Source organism: Brienomyrus brachyistius, chromosome 8 (assembly GCF_023856365.1).
Source record: "Brienomyrus brachyistius isolate T26 chromosome 8, BBRACH_0.4, whole genome shotgun sequence".
In the NCBI taxonomy this organism is placed as follows: domain Eukaryota; kingdom Metazoa; phylum Chordata; class Actinopteri; order Osteoglossiformes; family Mormyridae; genus Brienomyrus; species Brienomyrus brachyistius.
Window position 1 is genome coordinate 15,248,001 of NC_064540.1, and position 9,755 is coordinate 15,257,755.

A 9,755-nucleotide genomic window follows, 5' to 3' on the forward strand; every position below is an offset into this window, starting at 1 on the left:
ATCTGGTCACAAGATGGACGTACAAGTTCACACAAGCCCCTTTTTGGTAATCATTTCCATTTATCCATGTTTCTCAACCCGGCACTTGGGAATCCCAGAAGGTGCATGCTTTTGCTCTTTCCCAGCTGCCAGAGTGTTCTGCGGGGAGCTGCGTGGGAGCAAAGACGTGCACCGCCGGGGTGTTCACGGGGAACACGTCGGGAAACACTGACATATATGTTAACCAGGAAAACACTTAGACAGCTTGAATATAATGCCTGATTAATTCAAGAAAAGTCCATGTGGCATTTGCACGCAAGCAGAGTAGATCAGTACTGCAGGGAGCCCCCCGTTACACCGGAAGGACCCAAAAGAGCTGAGAGAGAAAACACGCCTTTTCTACGCTGGGCCCCCAAAGCAGTCGCTCTTACTGGATCAATGAGGGGACTGGCACAGGTTCTGCCGGTACCATGAGCACAGCCTCCTGTCGGGAGAGGCAGCTGCTGCTTCCACATGAGGGCCTCCACTAACCATTAAACTATTCACATCGTTAACACGCCAGAATAGACGCCCGGACCCAGGTCCTCAGGGACACCCAGACTCTCCACATCTTTGCTCCCTCCCTGCTCCTGGCCAATAAAGAAACACCAATTAGCTGGTTCTGGTGTGCTAGGAGCTGGGGAAGAGCAAAAATGTGGAATGTCTTTGGGTCCCAAAGGACCGAGTTGAGACACAAGAGCAGCTGCACTCCAATGCACAATGCTGCCACCTACAGGTCGGCTGACCACTTCCTACTCTGACTGACACACACACACACACACACACACACACACACACACACACACACACACACACACACACACACACACACACACACACACACACACACACCATCTGGAAGGTCAGCTCTTTGTAAATCCTCCCTACCTCAGAATCTACCCTTCAGACTCCCCATTACCTTCCGCGGCATTAGTTGACGTATTGTTATTACAGAAAGACAACATTCAAGTCAACGTTTAATGTAGTTCCTTGATGCAACTTCAGGCATTTTGGGGAATTCATGCAGAGATGAACCAAATGGAAAATCTATATTCTTGCTTGGGCAAAACAGTGGTGTCTAATGGCATTTGGCCACACAGTCGGGAATCTTGCTTTTAAATATTGATGGCGAACTGCATGTTGTAGGGAAAGAGCGAGGGGTGAGCAGGAATAGCGGGGGATTATTGAAAGCTAGAATCTCACCGGCAAAGACAGGCGCTTGTATCTACAGGTAGCAGGCAAACAGAACAGACAGTCTCGAGGCACAAGCTCGGTATGGTGCTTGCCAGTAAACATTTTGGGTTTTTCCAAACAGGATCTCCTTTTTGTTAAATCGATCGACTTCGACATTCCCCGAACCCCAAGTGACTGTTAGAATCATATCAGACTGCAGTAATGCACTGCAGAGCGATAATCAGGCTGCTTATGAAGGGGGCAGGCGGCCAGCTGGCCTTGGACACGGCTCGTTTTCTGTGGCCTGCAACTTCGGCAGGAGCTGCTGTTTCCTCTCCACGGACGTCAGCTCCATCTACGATGCCACTCCTGTTGAATTTTTAAGCGCCGCGTGCCAGCAAAGTTGGAAAAGGTGCGATAAAAATAAATCACCTTATCGGATGTAGGCAAAAGTTTTAGTTAATGTCTCAGATTGCCTATCCGGACTGTTAAAACCTATAATTATTAATACAAACACGAAGACAGGAAATATCAAAAACATGGTGACTGGGGGAGGGGGAGGAGTTGCTGTCATTCAGGAGGCTGCTCTGGTCAGTGGGCGCGAGGAGACCGGGCGAATGCAGTGTGACAAGGGGTCAACACAAGGCCACCTCACAGTATTTTCTGCAACAGATTTGTCGATTCACTGCAGCCAGTCACACTTCTGATTGTGGACACACACCTCAACCAGCCCCAGACACATCAGGATGGACACAAGAAAAGAGGGAATGAAGCAAGGAAAGATAGAGAGATGGATAGACGGGAAGGATAGATGGATGGACATCCACATTCTGCAGCAATGCCCCACATGCAAGTTGTTAAAGAGGAGGTTCATCCTGGAAGTGGCACATGGAGGGGGACTGTCCGTTCGACAGCACAGCGCTATAAAGCAGAAGGGCCGCCAGATAAGCGAACTCTCCTGCAAAGGGGGAGGCTGGAACACCGGCTGACAGGCACGCCCAGGGAGGGCCGCTTAAGCGCACCCTGTGGATGGCGAGGCATCTGTCCTCCCGGAGGCGTGTGTCGAGGCGTAATCATCTCCAGCAGAGCGCGGGAAGCAGGCCACGCTCATCGTATGCAGCAGAGCGCTATTCACCATGCAAGAGCACAGAAAGGATGCTGTCCACACGCTGCGACGGCACATAGAGAAGTAACACACGCAGGCACGGGGACGGGCGGGGCCAAGAGAGGGCCCCCTGCATGTGGCACAAAAGTCCCTGAAACCAGGAAAAAACGCCAAACACTATACATACTCACACAGGGCTCCTTCTCGAGGACAGACCTGAACCCATTTCTGTCAGAGCTTTGTGCAAAATCACAGTAGATGTTCCGAGGACACTTTCTGTCTCTATGTCTGAATTGCATCCTCATGCTTAGTCTGGTCAGGCATCAGCCAGTATGGGACAGAGCAAAATGGAATGCAAATACCCAAGTATTGACCTGCCACAAATGCGACAATGGCCAGCAAAGGGAAAGAAGAGGCACACAGACACTCAGACCCAAGAAGGGGAGCCGGGCACAAGGGGCAGAGGCGGACAGGGGGAGCCGGGCACAAGGGGCAGAGGCGGACAGGGGGAGCCGGGCACAAGGGGCAGAGGCGGACAGGGGGAGCCGGGCACAAGGGGCAGAGGCGGACAGGGGGAGCCGGGCACAAGGGGCAGAGGCGGACAGGGGGAGCCGGGCACAAGGGGCAGAGGCGGACAGGGGGAGCCGGGCACAAGGGGCAGAGGCAGACAGGGGGAGCCGGGCACAAGGGGCAATTATTCAACTGCCGGTTATCAAAAAGCTTTTAGTTTCAGTAATTAATAAAATCCTGTTTTTTCCAGCAGATAATTTAGCATGTCAATGTATTCAAAACAGCCACACAAAGAGGAAACACATTTAGTGCTTTATCATGCAGTTATAAGGCAATTAAAGGGGAAGAATGATAGTTACTCAGCGTTAAAATTGAATAATAATTGAATATTTGATATGTACCCTGGGAAACACAACTGGCCCTCAAAAAGCTGAGAAATGTAATATTTTAGCTGAAATATTTAACATGATAAATAAGCCTCTCTCACAGACGGACACATGCACACAAAGGCATACACTCACACATACACCCATCTTACCTTTTTTGGCATATGGCGGTAGGTTGGGTGTACCTCTATTTTCATTCACCGAAATATATCCCCCAAAATAATTCAAAATATCAGAATAACATTGCTTTTAAAATATTGTCAATATGGTGCAGAATAATTTATGGACAGAGTAGGAGACACTGGACAGGAAGCCTGTGCATCTCAGAGCAGACAGGCATACATGCGCACAGTCGCTGCTGCCTATTCAGAAAACGCTGTCAGACACAGGGGGAAGATCGAGGGGGCAGAACCGTACCCCAGCTGGAGAGGCATGAGGCGAGAGCGCTGCCCACTGAGTCACTCGGCCTCCTTCTACATGATTACAGAAGAGAATGATCTAATCAAGGTCCACAGCCGCACATCTCCCATCGTGCAGACTGCCAAGGCGACTGGGCGCCACCATCCCGAGGAGCAGAGATAGGATCAGCGGGAGCCAAGAGAGGGGGACTATCTGCGGCGGTATCTGCAGCCAGCCTGCTTCGCTGTCTGAAGGGATCTCTGCTAGATGCAGTGGCTGATACAGGGCCCGGATCGTGGCCCAATCGAGCACGGCATGAGGGACCCTCTGTATTGTGGTCAATCAAGGGCGGCATGAGGGCCTCCCAGATTGCGACCCAAACGAGTACTGTGAGACCGGTCCCCAGATCGCAGCCGAGTGAACACGGCACAATGGACCCCGGATCAGGATCGAGTGAGCGCGGTGTGAGGGGCCCCCTAGGTCAAGAGATGTGAGGCTCCCAAATGGAGGCCGAGTGCACACTGCAGTTGGCAGCCAAGCGAATGAGACCCACCCCCACCCTGAGCAGGGGATGCTGCTCTTCCTGTTCACCAGCAGCTATCAGTGCATACAGAAGGGGCTGGTGGTCTCATCACAGCCTCGCCAGGCTGAGCACTATGTTTAGAAAGCAGCTCCTAAAGCCACCTGGGAGGGTGACAGCAGCGCATCCTCACTTCAGACAGACGGGCGAGGTGCTTCGTGTGACGCGAACGAGCACAAACTGCTGCGGTCCTCAGCTCCACCCTCATAAGCCATGAGATCTGTGACTCGCTAACCACATTCCAGAGGGCACAGTCAAGAATACTAATCAAACACTCCAGTCCTAATTAACTACATAATCACCTCATCCACTCTCATGGCAGGTGTCATTCCTGAGAGCTCATACTCGCCCTGTTGGGGGCGCACTCTGCACCCAAAGAAAGACAGCCAACCCCCCTGCTCATGTCCTTCCCCTTTCATCCAGGCCTCACGAGCAAAGAGTCAACAGCAACAACGATCAAAGCCATGCATCAGGCAAATAATCAACCTCAACGCATCTGGAGATCTCCTTACGGCCTGCAGACCATGCTGACATATCATTTAACAGTTCCTCTTCTATTCCTGGACCCATTGTATGCTGTGAATAAGCACTCAGGGTTCTGAGACGGCTCTATTCCAAACAGGCTGACAGACTAATGGTACAAATACGAGCTGACATGGTAATTAGCAGGCACACGAAATGGGGACGACATGAAGATCCTGGGCTGATACACAGTTGTGCTGAGATGCAGCCAGGAACATATTAGCGGGGCACCCAGAGCAACAAAACTCGGGTTCAGGGTGCTGGACAAAAAGTCACATATCAAAAGGACATTCAAGAGTCGAACAGCGTGATACTGCATATTGGGAAATGTGCCCAGAGCATCCCATTTTTATGGGGATGTCTCGGCCTTTGACCTACAGCTGAAGCCCGACATGGAGAGAGACTTCAGCACCGTGGTACGACAGCGCCCAGCCAGAGCGAGAGAAACTGAGAAAACCTGATACGTCGATAAATAATTGATTTGTGAGAGAGCTTTGTTTGGCAAGGAGAAGGTACTGCGATGGCCTTTTTTTTTCCCCTTCCAGAAGGAAAATTGCAAATTTTACGGCCATATTCACAAAGGGGGATTTGTCGATCTTTATGGAGCTGGACCTGCTTTGGGGGTGGGAGGAGCAGTTTATGGACCTCCAATCAGGAGACCAGAACCCAAAAGGGCTCCGCCCAGTTCTCCTAAGTGACCAACATTTCTGGGTGAAAACCGGGAGGAAAAACACTTAATACTCCAGTGCTGGGCAACAGAGACTATGTACCACCTAATGAACCACCACAGTGAGAATGAAACAGAGGCAGGGCGAGATGGGGCAGAAAATGATGGAAGCCTTTGTCCACTGACACAGATCCTGACACTGTACAACTCTGCATTTCTAGTGTTACTGCTTTCTGCTGAGGTACTGCTTAAAGTTCCTTAAACACCATCAGCCAGGGAAAGGGCAGCTCCTAAATTTAGCGAAAGGCCCAAAACATAAACATAAAGCCTCACAGTGTTAGATCTTCACAAGGATCGAGCAGCATAATGTTCAGTCAGCATGACTTCTGCTCTGCCTGTGTGTCGGAACACAGCAAATCTGAACCACCAGATTAACCTGCAACAGACCTCTGCTTATTTTTGTCAAACGGTCTCCACCTGGAACTGCTTGTTTAAAAAAAATAAAAAATTAATTAATAAATAAATAAATAAACTGTAGAGCCCCTTAAAATTCGGGTTTGATCATTTCAATGACGGTGTCACCACCCTCTCCCCGGGAGACGTCGTCATTTTAATCAGAGCTCCGACTTGGACGGCCGGATTTGTGAAACGACAGATCGACATGCCGACAACGGCCCCCGCGAGGCACAGCGAGGGACACTGGGCAGCAGGTGACTCATTTGGTATGAACTCAGCAAAGTCACCAAGACGACATTAGGGAGAGCTGCTGAACATGGGCAGCCCAGAAGCTTCCAGAAGCTGAGTGTAAACAAAACTGGCCCATTTACACTGATAGCAGTGACTCTGCTTTCGGCAAGTCACGCCTGAACACCAGTTTGAGGAAAAGGCTGCAACGTCCGCCGGAGATTCATCGACGAGCACGTTCCAGAAAGGCAGCAGGAGGCGGAGCGAGCGGGGGTCACATGGCATTGACACGGCGACAGTTTTCGTGGGGGGAAGGGGGGGAGGGCTGGTAATCGATGGGCACACCTGCAGACCTCTGCTGCTCAGAGAAAAACAAAAAAAACTCTCAGCTCCTCCAGCGAACACATTATTAACCTCCGGAAAAGCTACTCCAGTGCAGTTAAAAAAAAAAAAAAAAAAAAAGACACTGCAGACAGGCCGTGAACATGAAGGGGTCGAAATGGGAAGGCGAAGACAGATGGGAAGGCGCGGTAAAAGGAACGGGAAACGGCACGGCAAAAACGGCACGGGAACGTCTGAGGCGCCGGCAGCAGGAGTCCCCGAGTTTACATATTCATGACGGAAACACATTGGGCAGAATTTGCCGCTTTACCGCGCAGCACAGGGCCGCGGAGACGCAGGTCGCACTCTAAAGCCTCGCTTTTAGAAATGCACATCAGGCACCATGACGGTCTCTGCCTCAACAACATCCCATAGAAACGTCACCAGGGACATTTTTAATCTTCCACAGTGATGGAGATAATTAATTACCAACAACACGAATGCTGAAATGCGATCCATCTTATTGTGCTCAAAGTTTCCCCTATCACATCTAACACGATCCTAAATGTAAAGTACCTTCAATACCCAAACAAAGACATCAACAACTATTTGGAGTGAAAAAAAAATGTAATGATTAATATAAGTGGCATATTTTAATTATGCCATGACTGGATGGGTCTCTAAGCCACCGACATATAAAAGCTACCCCATTGCTTTATGTGCTTTCTGAAAAATGCTACCCCCTTTTCAATTAAGATATGCATTGTAATGTAATTTGGCACTGTCTACAATCTCATTATCGGGAGCCTTTCCAAATAGATTAAGCTAGTCCCTAGTTACTATAGCTACACCTCATTATACTGTTGGGTAATAAAAAATGCTTAGGCTGCACTAAGAGAGCGAACGGAAGCCGATGAAGACTTTACATCAGGGCACGCACAGGGGCAGAGGCGCACACAGGTCCCTGGGCGGTCAGGACCTGGTCGAACACCTGCAACTGGCAGCACACGCAATTAAAATATTAAAAATGTGCGTTTGATTACAGAGCATCACCTCCTTCCAGGCTGGACCCCATTAATAACCACAGAACAGGAGAGATCAATAATGTTTCTTACTGCCTTAACCGGCACATAGGCTCAGAGTCACAAACTACAGTCGGTCCCAGCCAAAGCTCTCGCCTCCCAGCACAGCCACTTCACACCAAATACACAGCGCTGTGTCTCTGGCTGCACCATAAGCGCCCTGTCTGGATGGGGGTGTGCCGGCTGAGACTGCTCCAATACAGCTGGTCTTTAAATCAGCAGAATGTAAAACATTTCTGTAAAGAACAGCAGAAAGCCCAGACAGTGAGCCAAGCAGCGGTAATGTGACCCACCCAAAGGAGGGCATGATATCTATCCCGCCCCGTCCCTGCGGGCACCGACACGGTCCCAGTCCCATCCCCACATGTACCAGAGCCGTGCACAGGACAGTGTAAAATTAAACATGTCCATATTTGATTTTAAATATCTTAATTAATAAATAACTCACTTGATATTACAGATAGATGGTGTGGAGTGAACAAATAATTTAAACAGAACAAAAAGGACTTATAATTAATATAGCAGACATAAAAATATGCATATATGAGCAATTTCATCACCGCTCCCAAGTTGTTACAAATATTTCATTACCGGCCCCGTGGGAATTCTGTAAAGATCATCTCCATTCCCGTTGTTACTGCGAGAAGAGTTTTATTTTTCCCACCATTCCTGCAGTATTTCCACTTTCCCCATTCCTGTTCAGCTGTCATTTTTAAGGCACAGAAACCAGTCAAAACCATAAGGTGAGGGGGGGGGGTTCCAGTCCCTGCTCACTAGTGTGTCAGTCATCAGTTCTACACATTGAGAAGTCCCTGACACACAGAGCAGCGACCCCCCCCCCGAGCAGGAGCACAGAGCCGATTCACACCAGGTCTCTGAATGTACCTCTTAATCATTAACCAGTTGGGGGTGGGGCATTATACATGCACATATTTACAGACACAAACACAAAGCAAAAACTTTTGTAAACATAAAGATGTAAAAGGTTAAGATGTATTTATCTTCTAGGGGATTTTTTTTTTTGTCATGCAGCATTGTCACTGCCCTCTTCCCCCAAAAAAAGTAGAAATGCAAGAGGAAAACAATGCAAAATCCATTTTTTGTTGTTGTTGTTGTTGTTGTTGTTGTTGTTGTTGCAGTGAACATTCAGCCTCTGTGTTAAATGTAATATTAAGTTACCAATAGTACACTTTCTATTGTCCAGCTGGGAGAAAGAACACAAACAGCAGCGGCACTTTACACGTCGTGTGCAAGCACAATGCTGGGATGTGGTTTTGGGTTTCGTACCGCATGACTCGAGTCCAACGTTTCAAAATCAGTGGAGGGAGGCTTATCAAGATGCAGGTTTTAAGTATAAAGGTCAATCAATGAAACTAATCATTAAACTCTCGTCGCCTTAACAGTAACTGGTAGACATGTGGCTTTCAACGTGCCCATCTGGATAGACTTTAACCTATAACTTCATGGAAGGCAAGTTCTGATGTAGAGTTTAAAAATATATTAAATGAGAAGGTAAATCAAGTTTAAGGGTAAACTGAAACGTCTTAAGTCACAAAAAGTTTTAGTCTGTGCTGAAAAGCGACGAAGTATATTAGGTATAATACAGTGTAGGCATAACAAGCTAGATGCAAGAACTATATTGTCAATGCGCATCTAACACTACATACAGAAAGGACAGTTGTAAAAGATTATGGTTCGCAAAAGAATGCATTTAAGTTTGACTGAATATCATGCGTCCTGATGGAGTATGTTGTACGTTGTGAGAGGTGAAATTTATATTAAGTGAGTGGATAAAGCAGGCAGTCATTCATGACAAACAGCATACAGCTGTCCGCCGTAAAGCAACCGATTACGGCTATGTATCCGAGTAAGTCGACACGTCTGACAGCTGTCTGTACCTTGCTTTTATCCAAAAACAAGTGCCTGCCGCTGGCTCCACACAGTCCCCTCAAGACCGCCCGAGATGCCATGGGTGCCGCCATCATGGACCGGAAGCGCGAACTGAGGCAAAGTACGCGTCAGCGGACTACTAATACGCGAGAAGCGCGCCAAATATCGCGAGAAGTGGCGATCGGCGGCACCTGCATGGCCATGTGGGCGTCGGTGTAGCGCGTCTGCAAAGGCACGGCAATGTTAACAATACAAGAAAATACAAGAAATTAGAGGAGCATTGCAATCAAACCATAATATGCATCGGATCTTCCGTATCTTTGTACAATAGTTATTAAATTTAGTGATCTTTGAAATGAATAGGACCTGTTTATTGTGTTTTGAATACATAAGTAGAGAGCTATGTTTTATGTAATAA

The 9,755-nt window shown here is 48.4% G+C and overlaps 1 protein-coding gene across 1 annotated transcript in view; it reads right to left on the minus strand.

Moving 5' to 3' along the window:
* Window positions 1–9,446, minus strand: part of suclg2 (succinate-CoA ligase GDP-forming subunit beta) — a 62,672-nt gene extending 53,226 nt beyond the window's left edge. Inside the window, exon 1 of the mRNA XM_049023028.1 lies at window positions 9,346–9,446. Within this exon, the coding sequence (XP_048878985.1) occupies window positions 9,346–9,432 (87 nt within the window). The 5' untranslated portion in view covers window positions 9,433–9,446. The remainder of the gene's footprint in view (window positions 1–9,345) is intronic.
* Between the last annotated feature and the right edge of the window lie 309 nt (window positions 9,447–9,755).